The following is a 21,481-nucleotide window of genomic DNA, read 5'->3' as shown; positions in this document are numbered from 1 at the left end:
TTTTCAAGGAAACACGGTATAACATTTTAGTCACTGAATCTCAAATGAAGGAAGGAAAAATTGGAATTGGCTGAAATCTTAACAAGAAAGTGATGAATTTAGTATTACCTCATTCACACTTCGATGGAATTTTTTCCATTAGGATTTGTAGTAAACCGTGAATATATAAAACTGCAGAGCTATCTATCGCTTTCACCACAGCTCAGGTGGATTGAATCTACTACTGTTGACAGATTTGGAGGACAGAAACAGATTGTGCCCAGCATAGTATTTGCAAAATTAAAAAACAAAAGTAATGCAGTCTTCTGTTTTCAGATGCTTTTAAAACTTAAAATCTATATAATGTGAAAATAAATAAATAAAAATTTAAACAAAAAAACCTTAAAGGCTACATAATGTGAAATAACAGTGTGGAATTTTACTTACAAAACTACAAGCATCTGGGTTTTTTTGGGGGGGGGGTCGGGAGGGCAGTGTTCTATACAAATAAGGACCAGATTCAAACACGATTAGTTTATTTGATCTAATAGGCTCAAAATTTTACAAGTTTTACAAGGCTGGAAGGTGTTATTAGAGTTAAAAAGTTGAAGTGATAGGAAACATAAGCACAATTGTAACTTTGACTATTTATTAGATAATGTTGTACTCTGACAATTAACAGACGTTTGAAAGAAAATACAAGAAAAGATGCCCTTAGCTGCCCAAATAGGCCAGAAAAAAATTCTAAAGAGGTGGAAGTTTTAATGTTGAGCTTCAATACTGAATCATCCACCTTCTGGACTCTACATGATTTGAAACAAATGCGTCATGGGTTGCTTTGTCCTCTCACTTTTATGTCTCCTTGGATCACCACAACATTCAGACGATTTATTCTACTTGCTTTGTACATGAAACTACTAGTTTTCAAGAAGTTCAGTACGATTGTTTCATTATCAGAAACAACATAATAGTACAGTTATCATGTTTGCCTTGCACAACACGATCGCTTAAACATAAGGATATGTCTCTTATTTTCTTATCTCCTCTAGCCCCAAAAAGTGTATTCATAAATATTAGAAATAAGAACGGCATCTTATTCAAACACTTGCAGTCTTTGAGGATGTCTCTGGAAGTCAAGACAAAATTGGAACAGAATTCCTTTATTATTGCCTCTACCAGTAATGCTGTATCTATAACTTTACAAACATAACATATTTAATCCTTACAGAAACAGAAAAGTATGAGAATTATTTGGCCCCTTTCATAAATGAGGAAATCAAGGACAAAAGAAGTAACAAAACATGCTCAGTGTGACATAGATAGTAAACAGACATCAGGCCCAGGAGTCAGTATAATATTTTCAGTGTCATACAAAGTGGGTGGTTTTATTTTTCAATGCTAAGAATAACAAAAACATGTGGATGAGGCAGTGAACTGTGAGGGCCAGCACACTGAAAAGAAGGATCATCAGAATGGGACAAGGATGCTTTTCTAAATTTAAGAGAATAATAAAAAATAAATCACAACAATACATGCTGTCAATCTTTGGGTTTTGTTTTTGTTTGTTTTTCACATGTATCTTTGAATATCGATCCTTGTAAAATTTTCCAGAATTAGAAACAATTAACTAAAACATTCACACACACACACACACACACACACACACACACACACAAACAAAACACATGATAAAAACAATCATGTATTTAATCTGACAAAAATTCCTTGAAAAGGTCTAAATTAAGTTATTTATATGCTAGGTAAAAATATTTTATGAAACAAAAAAAGTCTTGTCCTCTAAACTATTAAATAGTTAACTCTCTTATTTAGAGAAATCCTTTAAGTGTAAAAAAATAATTCTCTAACTATATTCTAAATCTAAACTTTTAAAAAATAAATAATATTTATCTCCCCTTTCCTGTTCACATTCATGAAACACACACACACACACACACACACACACACACACACACACACACAGAGGAAGAGATCCAAATATGCACCCTTAAACTGTCTCATTTAATTACAAATCTTAGTTGCACATATAAAAACAGTTATTCATTTCATCCACTCTCAATACGCAGTTCTGGGCCTAAGCATCCTGGCTGTTTTCTTTAAAAAGAAACTAAAATTCTCACACTATAAAAGTACTTTCTCCTCCCCCTTCTAATTCCCTTTTTTAAAGCCAGTACAACTCACAAGCAGATTAGCCCTCCCTTCCCCCTTTCCTGCCTGTAAAATCCAAGTTAGACAAACACTGTGTGGCTGAAATGACATATTTGAATGGAATTCAGACCCACCAGTTCCTGTTTATGTTTCTGATTTGAGAATGTTGTCTTCTCATTCACTATACATTAGGAACGCTGCAAGGCCATAAATAGTGTCGGGTTACATGCAGGCAGGACCAATGAGCATTAATCATTACTTCCAGTCAACTGGCAAAAGCAGCAGCTGATGGAACACTACACCCTTCAGCTCTGTATAAATGAACATTCCAAAGAGTAAGAGAGTGAGTGTGTGTGTGTGTGTGTGTGTGTGTGTGTGTGTGTTTCCTTTCAGTCTCCATTTTATGAATGAAACTCCAGGCTCTATAGAGTCCATTCATGTAAGAGAAATGCTTACGATCTGCCCCTAGGGTCCAATCCATCATGGGGAAAACTGATGTGATTGGTTTAAGACAGCCTTCAGCCTTCCATTACTGATTTAAATGCAGTCCCTGTCCATTTGACCTGTGTTAATGCATAAAGAGTAAATCCAGACCGTAGTCTCAATTCTCAAATCAAATCACTAGCCAATGCCACTTACTGTAACCGTAGATTTACAGCATATTTAAGTATTTCTTAGAAAAACTGACAGAGTGGACCAGAGTACTGCTTTGGGAGATTAGCTATTTTAACTCATAAAGGAATGAGGAAAACACATCTGAGATACACTAAACAATAAAAAAGCAAAGTCAAATCGTAAGGCCTATCCATGACCTCTATTGTAATAACAAAAATCAATTAGGAAGACATCACTGTCACTTTTCACAATTGAGGCGCCTAAAAATCAGAGAGCAAGTGATCCACAAATCACTGGCTGAGTAAAAGAAAATTATCTTTGGATGTTAGAAAAACAGGGAAGATGTTAACATTTTCTAAAAGATCAATAGCTCATTCCTTTAAATTCCAAGGTGTTTTTCCACTTGAATTTCTTGAAGCGATCAAGTTAGGAGGGTAAATAAATGAGCTGCGATGTTTCAGGAGAAAGTGTGGGCTAAGCAAATGATGCTGAGTAATGGGATAGGGCAAAGGCTCGGCTTTTGGTAGTGTTATATATCAGGTACAAAAAGCCAAAGTTCATCGAACCATAACCATCATTGTCCTAGAAATTACTAAAGACGGTTATGTTTAAAAATATTTACAGTTTTGAGGAGGAAATAAGAGGCTATTTATGAGAAATTAGGGGACTGATTTGTGAAGAGTCAGTCCTATACTGAACATTGTTAAACATACACATTTTATCAGCCATCTGTAATTTGATCCTTCATTCCAGAGGGAAGAAAACACTTCTCTTTTCCAGTGAACTAAATCCACGTAGGAAAACTGTTGCAGTCAAAATCCCTATATATCTCTCTAAACTATTTCTCACAGGATCTTTCCCATGCCTGTAGAAGGAATGAGAAGGAGAAACATTGAAAATGCCTAGTTTTTGGTTTTAAACCTCTGAAGGATTATCTACTACGATGTTATGACAGTTTCTCTTGTAAATTTCTAATATCTAGTAAATAAAATGGCAGAGGAGAAAGTCACTACCGTATTTTGGAGTTCAAAATTGAAATACTTGACACAGCCAGATGTGGAGGTGATAAGGGCTCCTCTAATCTACTATCCAGAGAAACGATGGAACAAAGCAAGACCACTGAAGAATAAACACACATAGAGTTATTAATTCCTAAATAACATTTTTTTTAAAGACTTTAGAAAAATTCAGTATTCTTTTAGGAATTACTTTTTACAGTGATTCAAACATACGTAAATGAAAATGAGGAAAAGAGGCTAAATATTTTCAAATGTAATATTTCATGTTTTTTAAAATTTAAATGATAATTATTTATCATGGGGCTTTCCACTTAGGAAATGACAAGCAGCTAGTTTATGGTAGGACTAAATGTTCAAAATAAATATCAGGACCTTTACTTCCACTCCCTTTTTGCCATCTGACTTTAATTAGCATTTTTCAAGTTTCCTTTTATAATCACTGTATTCCTTGTGTTTCGTGAACAATATTTTTGATTATGTGCAACTCTATTTCCAAAGGATATAAGGAAATTTATTAGAATATATGCATGAGTTCAATTTCCCTATAATATATAGCTCCTCTTATAAATAAATATATACATAAATACATAAATAAAAATTAAAAAAGTAACATGCCCTAATGACAGAATTTCTGAGATATTGATAAAGTAATAATAGTAATAATCATAATGGTCATCATTTAGAGGTAAACTTATACTGAGTAATTTTAGCCTTCTGAGTTTTTAAAAATTTTGTGCAAGTTGATTTAGTTGATTAAGGCCCTGACAAATCATGCCCAAAAACATAAAGCACTATTTATGTATATTTCTATGTGGCTGACGAAAATAACTATGTTCTTGCTCTGATATCCACTGATTTCATCCCTAAACTTTTACTTTAAAACCATATTATACTACTCTGCCATAAGAACAGATGAAATAGTGCCATTTGCAACGACATGGATGGATCTTGAGATTATGCTAAGTGAAATAAGTTAGAAAAAGAAAGTTAAGAACTATATGACTTCACTGATACGTAGGAAATAAAACAAAAGAACAAGACAAACAAATAAAGAAACAAAAACTCATAGACACAGACAATACTTCAGTGGTTACCAAAGGGTAAGGGGGGAGGGACGTGGTAGAAGAGGGTAAAGAAGGTCAAATATATGGTGATGGAAGGAGAACGGACTCTGGTTGGTGAACACACAATGTGATATATAGATGCTGTATTATGGAATTGTACATTTGAAACCTATATAATTTTACTAACCATTGTCACCCCAATACATTTTAATTAAAAAAAAGAAAATGTATATGCTAAATAAAAAAGGGTATGTTTTAATTGAAAAAAAAAATTATAAACTCTGCAAGAGAAATCCCAAGCAAGGCTTATTAGAAGTAACATTAGGAATTACTTCCCTACTTTACATACTGTTTGATTAAGATGTGTACCCACCAACACAGCAAAACACAGAATAGCATTTACAACATACAAACTTCCTCTATTGTCATTTCAGAAACCCACGAGTATTTAACTCTCTTGACTAAAGTGCTAGCTTGGGCCTACATGAGTAGCAGGTATACTGGTCAGCTCTGACAGACGAAAGTTACATGTATTCCCAGTTTTAACCTATTTAACATGAGGTAAATATTTTTCAGTATTTATTTTATCATTTCTCAGTCTATACGTAAATTTTTGACATGCTAAGGACAGTTATTCTTTCTCTAAATTTGAAGTTTTGTCTACTGGCCCTCATCAAAGTCCCAAAAAGTGTATGGGGAACTTGGGAGGGGTTGTTTGGGTGAAGAATTAATGAATTTATAAATGGAAAATAGAAAAGGGACATCTTATTCTTCCAAATGAAAACTTTCCTTACATCTGTTTTATACATTGCAGTCTCTCTTAAGCTTCCTGGTGAAACATGGATTCAGCTGACAAAAGTTTAAAATGACTACTTTAGTTAAATTTTAAGCTATCAAGCTATCAGGGGTTTTAACAAAGAGTGAAGTCCAATAAGAAACTTCAAACAAACTCAAAGTTCATTTAATCAAAGAATTTTAGATCTGGATGGGCCATTAATTTACCACTTTCCTTCTAATTATTAATTCAGCCATTTCCAGAAAAACTATTAGGAAAACTCACTTCCTCAACAATCTCAAATCCTGACAATATATAGTTTTTAAAAGAAAATAGAATGCAATGCTAACTATCATTTGAGGTCTATGTTTTCCTATCTTTCAACAGTGAATACCTAACAATTACCCTAAAATTTGGGGACCATCTAATGTGAAATGTACACCTCCAGATTAGGAAAAGCATGTCCTCAGTCATAGTACAGATGCTTTTGTTGCCCTGGATCATATAGAGCTTTTAAAAGCCATAGAAAAACATTTAGTCTTAAATTAGAGAACAGGATCAATAATATATGTAACTAATAATGGGCTAAAGTACTTATTTGGACAATTATATGGGAAGACTGTGAACTATGCATTAAACTAAAAATAAGAAAACCTTGGTTCTAGTTTTGGCTGTTTCACAAAACATTGATGTTACTGTTAACTTAACTTGACATAGTACATGTTCAACTGAGATTTGGATAAAGAATTTGAACTAGGTAATCTCCAAGAGCTTTCATGAGTTTAAAGACTGATAATTCTATGAAATAAATTTGTGCCAATTTCCCAATTTAAAATAGTGCTAACATTTGTCACAGCATCAATATTACACTATTACATGCCTCCAAATGAAAGGAGGCTGCATCAATACCCACAGGAGTAGCCACAAAAAATTAAATTACATAAAAAAATACAGACACATTTTCTTCTGGAAGCACATGTCTGCTCTCTCCTGTACTCTTTACTTCTGCCTATTTTTCCCAAGCTCAAGGCAAGCACGTCCCCCTTTTTTTCATTCCAGCAACAGTCTTCATGTCCCTGAAAGTTCTCCTTTCACCTCTTTACTCCCAGCTCTCAGATTATTACTCTAATTCAGCGGTGTCCAAACTTTTCTCAATGGTTTTCACCAAGGGCCATATGCGGTAAAATACACAAACAGCTGGGCCGCTCACTCGAGGTGAAGTACGTATTGCCTCACCTGGTTTATTTAAGTAAGCTAAATATATTTTTGGAATTTGCTGCGGGCCAATTAACAATGGATCACCGGCCGCAGTTGGCCCGCGGGCCGCAGTTTGGACACCCCTGCTCCAATTAGTTTAAAAGATGCCTCTCGGTTGTAAAACTTTAGTTTCATTTGCCCACCAACCCTTTAAAATACTGCCCTAAGCTATCAAAATAAATAAGTAAAGACATAAAACAATAACAATAATAATAACAAAACAAACACAAGACCAACCAATCAACTAGCACAATTCTAACAACATGGTGTTAAGAATACCTCAAATAATTGTCTCATGGGGCATTCTGGACCTGCAGAACCTCATAGGTGAGCATGAAATAGGGAAAATAATCACAATTCTATGAAAATGGAGCACTGCCTAAGGTACTCCAAATCAAGCATTCAACGCATATTCCACTCTTTTTATGTAATCAGTTGGCCCTAGGGGCAAGAAAGAGAAAATTATGTTGGATTCAGGAAAAACAACCAACCAACAAAAAATCTGTGTACTGCTTGGTGCTGCACCATTAGGTTACAGAATAAGGGAAAAAAACAATACTAGATATAATTGGACTAGCTCGAATTTAATAGCATAGTACAATCACAATCACACTGTACAGGTTCCGCAAGTTGGCTCCAGCTACTGATGTTTTATCTCCTCAGTGTCTTCTGATCCAAGTGCTTTTTTCTTTCTCTTTCCCTGAATAAAAATTTCTACTCTACTAAGATAATATTTTGCATTTTTTAGCTTAAATATTCAGCAGTCGAAATTGCATTCCTGTAATTATAATTATAACTAATAGACCTTCCATTTCCCATGTCATAATTAACGTCAGGCTTTATTAAAGTATAATCATGCTGCCTTTTCACTTATACAGCTTCTTTTATTTTCACAACATTTACATTGTTATATTAAATTAAGCAATAGAGTTCTGATGGCCTTCTGAAAGGACAATCTTTGATCACAGAGGCTGAGTAAACTGACTATGAAATATTTTTGACATTGCTTTCAAATCACATAAAATATTTCCTAATGTGCTCTTTGTTCAATATCAATAAGTGAACCAAGAAATCAACGATTCAATGATAAATACATTAGATGTCCTATAAAGTTTATTTAATGTGCCGTCAGCAAAGATGAAAGAACTAATGACAACAAAACAAAATATGTGGATATCATACTTGTTGACTCCAATATAGGACATACAGAGACGCGCCAACTTAATTGCTGCAATTTGGTGGCACAATGTAGTAAAGTACATTTTGATACCCACTGATTAATTTTTCATAAGCCTTTGTTTCACTGTTATTACAGTTCTTTTACATCCCATCCAGAAGACACTATTTTACTAGTCAACTATTCAAGCAAAACAGAACTGTATCCTATGGGCCATATTAAAATTAGAATTCAAAGGTGTTGTACAGCTTTAGCAATTTGAAATGTAATTTGGAGCGGAGAAAGTTACATAAATTAACAGCTTCTCAAATATTCCCAAGTATTCTACAAGGTATGTGGTACGCTTATAAAAGAGATGCCCTACATACTTTTAAAACAGGATACCTGAGGGTGGGGCCCCCATGGTGGGATTAGTGTCCTTAGGAGAAGAAGAAGAGAGAGACCAGAGCTCACTCACTATCTCCCTCCGCCATGTGGGGACACAGTGAGAAAGTGGCCATCTACAAGCTAGGAAGAGGTCTCTCACCAGGAACTCAATCTGCTGCCACCTTGATCTTGGTCTTCCCAGCCTACAGAACTGTGAGAACTAAATTTTGGTTGCTTAAGCTTCCCAGTTGATCGTATTTTATTATAACGGCCTCAGTTAAGACATGGGCTATGCTTTTGAGGTTATAAGTGACTGAATCTGTGCTTTTGAGGGTCAGACAATGACTGACTGGAGTTCCTATTAGTGTGACCCATAAATAATGCAGTTAAATCTTACGGCACCAGGTCCTATTTTTTTGCCATCATTGGATTATTTAAACCTCTTCTTGTTTGGACCATGTCTTCTCACGAAGTTACACATACTCAACACCATGTTACAGGTCTTTTTATATGTAATATAAATATGAAGAATATATATGTAACCACACAATCAAAAAAATGGCTTCAATGTTAGACATTTCTAAAACACAGAAACTTTTTAAAATGCTACGCTCTGCAAGTGCTTTTGAGCCACTTATTTGAGCTATTTTATATGATTTCCATGTAAAGTTTCTTGAAACCATGGTGTATTCAAAAAACTGAAGCAAAGTGAAATGTGGTTTGGAGAATAAGGATAACATCAGTTAACAGCATTTGAAATTTACAGAGAAAAAATGAATCTTATCTGTAATAAAGTGCATTGTAATTCCGGGCTCTTAATTATGGACATAAATTATGGAAAACATAAAAGGTCCTAAACTGAACCCACTAAGGTACATTTCAGTATAGTCGCCAAATTACAGGGTTTGGGGCAAGCATTCAACTAAAGGCCTTCACACCATATATTCAAATGTTTTTCTTTACAAACAAGCCAAACAAACTAATACATACGTTGTCTCCTACCATTCCTTGAAAATATATCATCATAACAACCTGGAAGGTTGGGTCAAATCTAGAATTTGGGTAAATCTCTAAGATTAGCACTGGAATAGGATGGTGTGGAGCCCACTTCCAGCCTTCAGATCCCAGCATACCCCACTTCCTGCCTCTCTTCCTATCATTCAACCCCTTATTGCCGTACCATGGGGTCCTGACATGTAAGCATATGAAACATCAAGCTCCATCCTCACCCTCTCACAAACAGGCGTCCCTTAGCTGTCTCCTTGAAACTAGAGGCACACACAGGTTCAGTGTGCTCTGCCTTCAGAAAATCGGGCCAGGAAGTACCTGCTCAGGCCCTAAAAGTGGACTCAGGGCCTGCTTGGCAAGGAACACATGGGTCTTGGGGAGCTGGTGCACTTTCTAGAAATGGAGGCAAAGCCTCTGAGTGGACGATTCCTCTTAGGCCTTTGAACTTCTTGCCCAATGAGGAAGGGTCTAGAGGGAGATTGTCAGTTATAGGGCCCTTCTTGCCAAGCTTTAAAGGGCAATTCATAATAAATCAAGTAATTTTATGCAACTTGGAAACTCAAGACCCAGAAATAACACTCTTTCCTCAAGTAGAACTGACACAAAAACTCAGCAGAATTTTTCCTAGAGAAGCCATAGTTCTTTCATAAAGAACATCCATAAATTTCTATCTAAACAAAAGAAAATTACATTGTTTTCAAATATTCCCAACTCCACAACCATCTATTGACCACAGTCACAATGTTAATATTTTGCAAATACATGGTGTCCCTCTTGTAAGTATTAGTTTTTATTTCATACAAAAACAAATAAATAAAATAAAACCCTGAGATATTTGAAAAGCAGACGCCCTGATTGTGAAATTGTAACAGGAGACACAGCAAAAATGAGTTAAGTAATCCATCTAAGGTTTCAAGGTCAAATTTGGTGGTAACATTTGCAATAGATTTTAAGAGTTTCTTACTTTTAGGAAAACTCCCTTTTCCATGTTGATATACTACTTTGTGGGGCCATTCTGGCTCAGTGAGCCTCCAGCTAAGCTCCATGAACAAACCATAATCTTTATTTTTGTATTCTTCTCCTACTATGTAAGAATCTTATTTCTGAAACCTTGGAATCTTGCCACCAATAAAGGAAAAAGCAAACAGTTATCAGTAATAAGTGACCCAGTATAGAAGAATATCGCTTTCTTTAAACACAGGTATTAAATAGTGCTATAGCAGCAAAATAGAAAAAAAAAAAAAAAAAAAGCCAGAATCCAGAAAAGAATGATAATGTTACTCTCTTGGGCTGAGAGTGTACCTCATTTTACAAATTGCACTCTTCTTTGGACTGGTTTCATTTCTAGACACTATTTCAACCATCGGCTTATGCCAAAACGGTGTGATAGTCCCACCCTTCACATATAGACAAAGATTCAAAGAAGGGGTAACATCAGAAAGAATACACACACACAAAATGTCAGAAGCCACCCAGTCGGATGTCAATACTAATCCAAGTGACAAGCCAGTGAAAAAATGTCTTAAAAGTAACTTAAAGCATGGGCCTACCTGAATCATATGCAAAATCTCTGGGTTCCTGTTTAATCATCAGAGGCGGGGGGAAGCTTTGGCTGGGCGCACCACCAACCATGGTGTTGTGTTCATACACTGGGTCGTGGTACTCCTGCTTAAAGCCTTGAGGTGGGAAGGGGATGTTTGGCTCAGACATCTGCCGTTGGTACATAGGACGTCCTTCCCTCGGCATTGTCGGCAAAGGAGGAAAGGAATTACAGGGTTCAGAAAGCTGGCGGCGAAATCTGGGAAATAAGAGAACATGTTTCAAATAAAACAGTAACAGGGAATACTCTTTAAAACATTGGTATGATTTATAACTGTTTAGTTGATGAACATAATACCAACTGACAGGAAGAGTAAATCTTTAACGGAGACTAGATTTCTCCCTCTTAGGTCAGTAGCACCTAAGTGAGTCTTAATCATAACACGACTTGTGTTCCCCCTTCTAATTAGTCCTTTGCAGAATCATTTGATACATTACAGTAAGTTGAACGTGTGCTTTGAGGAGGGCTGGGAGAGCAGTGCACTATTTTGAGGAAATATATACCATAACAGTAAAAATACCAAATTCTAAATCAATTGAATCATTTTTCAAATTTCCGTATTAATTGAGGTTCTCAAACAATTATACACTAAAAAAAGAAAAGGGAAAAAACAGAAAGAAGCTGATCTCAAACTGTATCCTCCATCTTTTAATTCTGTTACCCAAATAATCAACAAACAAACAAACAAACCCCAACCAAATAAAAACCTGCTTATTGGTTTTCATTCCCTCACCAACAGTTAATGAGCAAACAAGAGAGGGCTCCTCTCTTGTCCTCTTCTCAAACGGACAGGGCTCTTAAATCTTCAACAGTGTTCTAAATAATATGGTATTCTAGTGATAAATAAAACGGTGAAGTAGAGAGACTAATCCAAGCTGGCTTTTAAAAGACCATCTCTTCACTGTCAAACAGTAGCACACAACACACTGACTTCCAAAAGCTTCAAAAAAAAAAAAAAAGATTGATAAAAATAAGCTTAAAATATACAGCAGCCCTCGAAAGATGGAAATGACACATATGTGTTGCATGGATTTGGGACAGGTCACACTGTTAGGAGATGAGGAAGTTCTGAAGCCTTGGCAGAAAGCTGAGAGTAAGACTTGCTGCTCCTTCCTTCTTGGTTATACCCTGTAGTGATTGGCTAATCATCATAATCGTTGGGTTCTGTGTTTCTCATCCATAACATCATTGACCTACCACAAAGATATGGATTATTTAAAGATTTAAAAGTGCTCTAAAAATGCCCAGGAGTGTTTAAAAATAACCTATCAAACATCACTGTGAGCTAATATAAGCCTATTAACTCCCTTCCCCCACACTAAACGCATTCTGGAGACGTTAATTTGGAAAGTTAACATTTAATTTTGGTAATGTTAAATGAAAATAAAGTAAAAGCTAAAGAATTGCAAAGCAGTTGCTTTAGCATTTCTGAGAACACTCCATCCTGTGTTTTAACCCTCGCCTCACTGGCTGTCCTAGAAAGCACTGACATTCCACCTGCACCTGCAAAGAATAAGCTTAGAAACTTGGATATTGCAAAACTGTTAGGCTTGCTGGCACTGCATTCATATCCCTTCCCTTGCTTATTTCATTAGTCAAAAAAAGAAACAGAATTTATCATTAAGAACTGTCAAGGAGTGAATCAGAAAATTGTAACTTGAAGTTAAAATAAGAAAGCAGCTCACTTGTGAAGCCTTAAAAGGAAGTTAACAATACTAATACTAAAAGCTTTAAGGAATCAGCCATTTGTTTTTACAAATCAACCTGATTCCAGTTGGTACTTGCTGAGGACCACGTTATATATCAAACAGATATGCTTCATAGGAAGCTACACAATTTTGGTGCCATTCTTATGAGCTGCCAACCAATTATAAAGAGAAAGTGACTCAAGAAGCTTCTGGAAGAGAGCTAAAGATAAGGAGAGCATGCCGATGAGCTCTGGGATAAAGAAAAACAGCATATAAGTGGTGGGAAACACTGAGAAAAAAGAGACAGGGCTCCTGCACAGTAGGTTCAGGAAAAAGTGCCAAAGGGCTGGCCTGAGGAGCAGAATGAGCCTGAGGAAAGGAAGCAGGGTGCAGCCCAGTTGGCCATAAAGCATTCCCAGAGTGAGGTGGGGTGCCTAGGCTGGAGGGGGCTATTTGGGGAAAGGATCTGTTCCCAGAGCAAATTTGCCATTTATAACTGAGGGACTGTCATTTGTTGGCTGGAGCCCTCCAAGAAATCCTCCTCAGAAACATACGGCTCCAAAGATTTTCCTGGGATTGGCCAGCTGGTACTGTCCTCAAAACACAATGGGGGGCAGTGGGAAAAGACCCTGAGCTTCCCTCTTACAGTTCCGGACCGGCTGTTCTCAGTCTCAAATATTTGACTTCAAGTAGAGAAACTAAAATGGATTTGGCTAAAGCATTTCAAGTTAGGTCACCTAAAAGCAGGCACACTGCTTGTTTAGCCATCACCTTCCATAAGAAATAACTACTCTGCATAAAAAGCAAACCCTACAATCTAGAATTCCGGCAGTCATTTGAAGAGCGAGAGACTCAGGTATCAAGAACTCTGGGAAGTCACCAGAGTGGACAAAATAAAATTTGCTTTTTTGTTCATACTTGTTTTTTTCCCTCTTAGCCCCGCACAATGTGCATCTGTTTAACGACCCACCCTGCAATAAGATTTCTTTCATCTGTATTTACAAAACTGTTTACACAGATGCACATAACCATTATGCTCTGACAAGGTCTTAAGTCTACAGGGTGAGAAGGGAAAGATAATAGGAAACATTTAATAACTAAAGCAAAAGAGGACTTAGTGATGGAAACAAAGATACAGCTTAGTTTCACATTGGAAAGAATGCTTTCATCTTATCCCTTCACACCAAAAGAGAGTTACTGAATTTGAGATTGGGTGGCATTAAGTAACTTTTAAAAAGCAGATTTGAGTATTCCCTCATTTTCAGCAAGTTGCCAGTGGCACATCTTCCGGTTTCCTCTGCTGATCTAGAGAATTCCTTCACCTGAGTTATTTTTATAATGGTGTGTCAGAGCCAGGTTGCACTAGCTTATTGTTAAATTTTCAGAAATGCTGTGAGTCCGTTGTTAAACAGCCATTATTAAGAAGTAAACTATGTAAATTTATCATTTAAAAAATGAATATATATATATATATATATATATATATATATATATATATATATATGTTAAAAACAAATGCAATTAATGCTGAAAACTCATAACTTCCTACTTATTGTACTACATTTTACTACCAATTATGATCTTGAGGTTATGACTGTAGTATCTGTATGGTAGAAATACTACACAATGGTGTGCTACTGCACATCTCTTTCCAATTCCACATTCAAGGTTGTCACATTGGTAACTTGGAGTCAACCATGGGGGTAATATTTACATCACAGATTCACCAAATGCTACACATCCGGTATTTTGGATTTTCTCCCTTAGAGCCTGTTAAACATTTACCAGCACACCCCTGGCTCTATACAGGGAGAAGGGGAAAGAAGGGTGCTATATGTAATCAACCTGTGTTTTAAGTTGTATTAGCAAGACCTCTAAAGGTCTCCCAATATTTTATTTAAATATGAATTAACTTATCTCTAGGAATCCAGAATTACCCACCACAGCATTCTCCCTCGCTCCTCGCTCTGGTTCTGGCCTCACTCCTTTCTAAGTAATAATAATGTGGTCTCTATTGCCTTAACTTTATACTCTCAGTGTCCAGGGTCATGCATCTACTGACATTAAATATTCATCACTTGGAAAGGAAGGAAAATACTTTATAATCAAATAAGTTCTGTTCTGCAAAACTGTGCATGCCATTCAATATAAGGTAGAGAAACTAATTCCATAAGCCACCTACTAAAATTAGTCTAACTTTATAGAACAAGTACACACATATGCTCATAAAAATGGGATGATCTGATTTAAAGTTTAAGTGAAGCAATTTAATTCAGGCAAAGCGAAAGGGAAATGTTCAAATGTCAGTATATAGATTAATTTTCCATTTTAGCAATACGTTTAAATGTTTATAAAAGGAATGTTTCTAAATGACCTTCTCCACAAATTACAACTATAGATAAAGGTCTTTCTAAAATTATTTTTCACAGATGTGCAAAATTAATATGCTCACCTTAAATCTAGTATAGGTCATAGGAATTGGTAATAGTAACTTCTTCCAAGAATACGAAAAAACAGTTTTTACAATAATAGGATTTGCTGTATACCTGTGGTCCATGGGGTAGCTGCTGTCTTGCATGGACTGCGATGGAGGCAGGTGAGCTGGGAAAGCGCGGTCTGGTTTTGGAGTATGAGTTGAGTTTGGAGATGCATGATGTAATGGGGACACTGGAGTGCTGGATGGTGTCGGGGGGTTGGAGGGCCTCATTCCCACTTGTGGCTTCTGATCATAGGCACTACCCAAGGAACAAAAAAGAGAGAGAGACAGAGAGAGAAAAAAAAATTGTTTCTTTGGAGCAATTAAAAAAAAAAAAAGAAAGAAAAAGAAAATTCTAACCCAAGGAAAGAAAAACATTTTAGCCTTAAGTCATAAGGAAGTTAGAATTTTATGTTCTTGGTTTTTGTAATTCTAGAACGTGCAATCTTAAAAAATCACCACACACTTAAATAGAAAGTAGGATATTTAATATATAACTTGGTAACAGCATAAATATAAAATGTACATATTTGTAATACATACAAACAACTTAGTATAAGGAAAATCACTGCTTATGAAAGTGTTATTATTTCCATCTGTTCTTGGTATGTCTCCTTGAGCAAATTGCACAGACCTTTTCTACATCATTAAATATTTCTGGTATAATTCTTCCATATTAAATTAGATTTTACAACAAGAACAAACACCAGTTAAATAAGATGGAGATCATACCTGGCTTGACTTTGTGGAAGAATTTTAAGAAGGAGAGGCTGTTGCCTTATTTTCACTATTTTCATATAAAATAAATGATGCTTGGCATTGACTTCCTCACATGGGATAATAAAAATCAATGAGGCAAATTAAAATCCCTCTGATATATTTAAACATTCTTGGAGTATAAGAATAAGTACAAAATCATAATGTTCTTAAGAACAAAGCCCTATTGTCAGAGTCTAACTTCTAAACACTCACAAATGAATAAAATAAGGTTATTTATTATGAATTTCAGTTGATTTCCTATGTGTAGCCTTTGAGGATGTTATTTAACTTATTTTTGTAATCTAAATTATTTTACTAAAAACAAATTTTACTTAAATTTCCAAACAAAAAGATATTTCTAGGTTATAATACTGTATTTCTTTGTAAAATAAAAAGCATTCATCAATACATACTTTTATTTAAAAAAGGAAACTTTTTTTTTGCATTGACTTATGTGATAATTTATTCTGTTGCTCCATTTATACAAGAGAATTACAACCAAGTGCAAAAATACTTCACAGAATGGAAGGAGTATGTGCTTCATAAGTCTAGTTTACCTTAAAGTCAATAGTATTTATATAAAAAACATTATGTTTGGTTCTTCTTATTTTCTTTACCAATATTTCTAAATGAGAATCTACTTCTTTTATAAAATGGTTCACTGCTCTCATTCCCCCACCCCCCCCAATAAAAAGATACATCTTTTTTTCTGGGACAGTACTTTGTCCCCCTATGAAATGTTGTATTTATATTGTTTGCATAGAGAAGGAGAATATAATCCATATTTCACTGTGGGAATTATTGGTTCTCAGGGAGAACTTCAAAATATTCAGGCAATTCCTCTACTGTTAATTTATGGATGTTAGATGTGTCACACGAGGTGTGATAAGAAAATATGGCGAATGCTTAAAATTAAAAATATATATATTATAGTAAAAGACAAACTACCATTAATCCCCCTCACTTCAAACACACTTATCCCATCGTTCTTGCCACTTTCTGAAGCAGTTCTGGAGTCCTCTTTCGTGAGTTCTTTAGTTGGGCTGTTGTGGCTGCCTTGATGTCTTGAATTGATTCAAAATGTTTACCTTTCATTGTCAATTTGACTTTAGGGAAGGGCCAGAAGTTGCATGATGCCAGATCCAGTAAATAAGGTGGATGAGGACGCACCGTAATGTTTTTATGTGACAGAAATTCCCATACCAGAAGTGATGTGTGACATGGAGCCTTTCTGTTGTGATCAAAGAATACGGTGAATGCTGCTGCCGAGTGCCAGCCATCCAACGGAAAGAGAAGTATCTTCAATTCAGAAGCGGCATGGCAAACCTTAGTAACAGTGAGTGACAAGTTTCATCTTGTTCACTGCAATCAGTTAGATGTGAGCTACGGTTGAGAATAGGTGTGTTTTAAAATGCACGGTAAATCATCCTCCAACATGACAATGCTCAGTGTCACCCATCGCTTCTGGTATACAATTTCTGTCAAATAAAAACATTACAGTCTGTCCTCATCCGCCTTATTCATTGGATCTGGCAATCAGCTACTTCTGGCTCTTCCCCAAAGTCAAAATGACTTAGGGCATTGAGGCAGCTATGACAGCACAACTAGAGACACTCACGAAAGAGGACTTCCAGACTGCTTCAGAGAGTGGCAAGAACAATGGGATAAGTGTGTTTGAAGTGAGGGGAAATATTTTGAGAGGTATTAATGGCAATGTATCTTCTACTGTAATTTTTTTTTATTTAAACATTCACTGTATTGTTTGATCACACCTCATGTATTGCACTAGTTATTTCAGTCACATTTCTGATCAATGCTGAAATGCAATGACAATTCTATATTTATTTGGCTCATTAATTAAAAATTCTTTAATATATTAATTATTCTGTGAACACATAACACTCTTAAGGAGAAAATGCAAAAATTAAAAACATTATAAAATAAAACTTAGATTGATCAATATTGTTTTATGTGAACCAAGTATGCTTTAATAGTTAGCTTCTAAAAGACATCTTTGCTTCTACAAGACAGCTTTTATAAAAGCTTTGTAGTTTTAATTGAACTGGCTCGTAGTTTCAGACTCTGGTGAAACTCCTAGAAAAGCAGATATAAAAGACAAGTTTGCAAGAATAAATAGTAATCAAATATGCAAGTACTGTTCAGCTTCCAAGAGACTGCACAAATCTAAGTTTCTAGGATCTTATATATCCTGGATCTAGAGAGTACAAGTAGCAAACATATGAAGAAATAGAAGACCTCTTTGGATAATAATGTATTACAAACTTGAATCAACGTAACCTATAAAGCTGCAAATATTTGTAATCACATTTTTAAGTTTCCAAACTAACTCCTTTTAAGAACTAAGTGTTTACTATAATTGAGAGTAATAATACTCAATATGCAGAGCCAACTTCTCCCTTATGCAATTAGAGGCCAATATGAAAAATAGCAGAATGCAATTTACTATGAAGGGTTTTTAATGAACATATATGTTATCAAATTTGATAACAAATGAACAATGTACTTTTACTGCTCCACCCTTTATTATCAGAAGGAACACTGGCTTTTTAATACATAATAGCCTCTAATAAGCCTTATAAAATCCTAACTTTACTGCAATTGTTCATGAATGCATCTTATAGATCATCTGCAAAGCCTGTCAGATAACTAATGTACTGCTGAGACCTGCCAAATGTTTCATTTTTCCCCCCCTATAAACTCTATCTAAAGTGCATAATGCATTCATTCTAATGAGAACTTTCAATAGCTGCTCAGGCCAAGTAAGACCCTCTTTTCAAACCCAGGATGCATCACTTCAGTAGGAAAGCAACCAACAATGTGGATGAAAAATACTGCTTTAAAATTATACTAAAATTACCTTATTATTTTATTATTGTTCATTAATAATAGGGAAATAACAATAATAATGTGTGATCAGATAGTACATGGTTCTTTGGAGTTCTGCTAAACATATTACCTAATTAGCTTGTTATATGCTGAAGATGTAAGTCTTATGAAATGTGACTCGAGATTTTATGTTATTCCGGACTTTTTGTTTCCATAAGAACCACCATCCTCTCTATATACACCTGATTGCTTTACCTGACATTGTACAGGCACTTTTCTCCATAGCTGAATTTAAAGGGCTGTTCTTGACTGCAGGCAGAGCCAAGTTCTGAACAGGGACTGTGGGGTTCTTTCTTGATTTTCAGTGGTAGGCCATGAAAAGCCACTAGAAACAAAACAAAAATACCCATAAAAATGAAATGCAGTTAGCAATTAAAAATATTAACTTGACCTACTTATCTTGGTTAAAATGCCATTAAAACTTCATATTAACTTACATATATTTTAAAAAAATCAGATTTGATGAAACTTCATGGAAGATTCTGGAGAAATCTCTGTATACTCCTTTTCTGTTTTTGCTAAGAAAATATTTGCTTGAATGAGCTTTCATTATTTAAAGTGAACCACTTACAATTTGCTTAGCTGATATCAGAAATACTAGAAGCTCAGTTTTCAGAAACTACGTTTTAAAAACATTTCAGAAAGATTTCCAGTGATTAAAGCGGAAAAAATACAACTGGTTATACAAGAATTAACGGAAGATTGGAACACAGTTTTAAGCATTATTGAAAGGAAAATATCTCAAATCCATCAATAGTAATGGTTTAATGGAATGATAACTGAACTAGGAGAAAGAAAATCCAGGTGCAACTGATGTCAGTTTGGTAACATCTTTGAGGCCAATGCTCATCTATAAAACAGAGAGAAAAGTATATGCCTACCTACCTCCCAGAATTGTGAGGAAGAAATGTGTGAAATTTGTGAAAGTTGTCACATGTAATCCACCATAAAACAATTATTCTCTATCAAATGATATTTTTGTCCTTTTTCATGTCTTATACATGGTTATATTTATTTACATTCATTAATGCTTAATATAATACAAAGAACATATAAAATATGAAGGCTAGAAGACATGTATATTTGAAGAGAACCATAGCTTTAAAAACAAATAAATACTATGTAGTTTTTTATTTTTCTATATGAAATTGAAAAAAATAGCTATTAGAGATCTTGTCAGAATAATTGAAGTTTTAGTATAAACGGCAAATAGGTAAAAGAATAAAGCAGACATGAAAATGGATTTTATTTTTATGTATAATATTCACAAGTATGACTAATCAAGGAATAAATATAAGAAGTACACATGTTCTAGAGACTTATAGTAACTACTATAAAAACTAGAATTAAAACAAAATATTAAGTCTGTATTCTATAAAAATGTGACAAGAGAAACCTTGTAGTTTATGATACCATTCAATCTTGATTATGATATTATGGCATAATAAACTTGTACCAGTCTGAATGTTATATATAATTTTAAGATAAGAATTTGATATCAAGAACTACTAGCTGCAGGAAAATAAATGCTATTTGTTTTACATGTACATAATTTTGACAAAATTGTTCAATGTTACTCAAGAGCCATCTGAAACATCATTGAAAACAAATTTGCCTAAGAAGCAAATTTCACCAAAATCAGTTGTTTAAGGAAAACTTAATAAATAACAAAATAATTTTACTCGGTGGTCTGTTTCAAAGAATTTTCTTGATGTAATGTGTGTTTAATTGCCTATTCACTGTAGAGCAGATTTAAAATAGAAACAAAGGGAAAATTACACGAGTCTTCATATGCCAAGGGTGCTCATGTTCATTAACTTTACCAAGTCAGAAAGTTATAATGTATTAATCATTCAGATAGGAGAGATTTAAGAACCTCAAGAATCAATTATAAGGACTTATTAGCGTTCTGATTTGAACAACTAAGTAGAGAAAGAAAACTTTGCAACAAAAAGACATTTGGTGTTAGATATTTAATAAATTATTGTTAATTTTGTTGGATGTAATAATAATGGAATGGCAGTTGTACAAAAAAGGTTTAAAGTTAGAGAATCACAAAGTATTTCCAGAAAACAATAAGGTATCTGGGATTTTCTTTAAAATAGTCTAGAAAAAATGATGGGGGATGATGCAAATTAGAAAAATGCTGATAAATGTTAACATCTAATTGATGGGTAGATAGAAGTTCATTATCTTATTCTCTGCTTTTATCCATATCCCAAATCTGCATGATGAAAAGTCTTCATAATGTGAAAAAAAAAAAAAGGATTTAAAGTCATATATCTAAAAAAAATTATCTTTCTGTGTGTGCATCTACTACTTAGAATGACCAATATTATATACACAACCATTAGCCACATAGTTGTTGCGAAAATGATCTTAACAGATCATTTTAACTATTTATTACATCTTTGCACATATACAGAAAATGTGGATATTCAAGTTTAGCACTTGGGATTAAGTTTCAAGTTCTATATTTTTCTAAAGAAAAAAATCAGTAGTAACATATAAGGAACTCAATTTATCATTCAACGAAATAACACATTATTATACCTGAGAGATCAGATCTAATTTATAAGAATAAATTTGATAAGACCAAAAGAGTTAAATACGCAGTATGATGCA

At 34.7% G+C, this 21,481-nt stretch overlaps 1 protein-coding gene across 10 annotated transcripts in view; it reads right to left on the bottom strand.

The window, feature by feature from the left end:
* ETV1 (ETS variant transcription factor 1) overlaps nucleotides 1-21,481 on the bottom strand; it is an 89,321-nt gene that overhangs the window by 23,123 nt on the left and 44,717 nt on the right. For all 10 annotated transcript variants that reach the window (XM_033088505.1, XM_033088502.1, XM_033088500.1 and 7 more), the window contains 3 exons: nucleotides 19,052-19,181; nucleotides 15,261-15,449; nucleotides 10,977-11,224 (listed from right to left, as the gene is read on the bottom strand). In XM_033088505.1, coding sequence (XP_032944396.1) covers nucleotides 10,977-11,224; nucleotides 15,261-15,449; nucleotides 19,052-19,181 — 567 coding nt within the window. The remainder of the gene's footprint in view (nucleotides 1-10,976; nucleotides 11,225-15,260; nucleotides 15,450-19,051; nucleotides 19,182-21,481) is intronic.

The sequence above is a fragment of the Rhinolophus ferrumequinum genome, chromosome 20 (assembly GCF_004115265.2).
Source record: "Rhinolophus ferrumequinum isolate MPI-CBG mRhiFer1 chromosome 20, mRhiFer1_v1.p, whole genome shotgun sequence".
In the NCBI taxonomy this organism is placed as follows: Eukaryota; Metazoa; Chordata; class Mammalia; order Chiroptera; family Rhinolophidae; genus Rhinolophus; species Rhinolophus ferrumequinum.
This window is presented reverse-complemented; position numbering and strand designations above follow the sequence as displayed.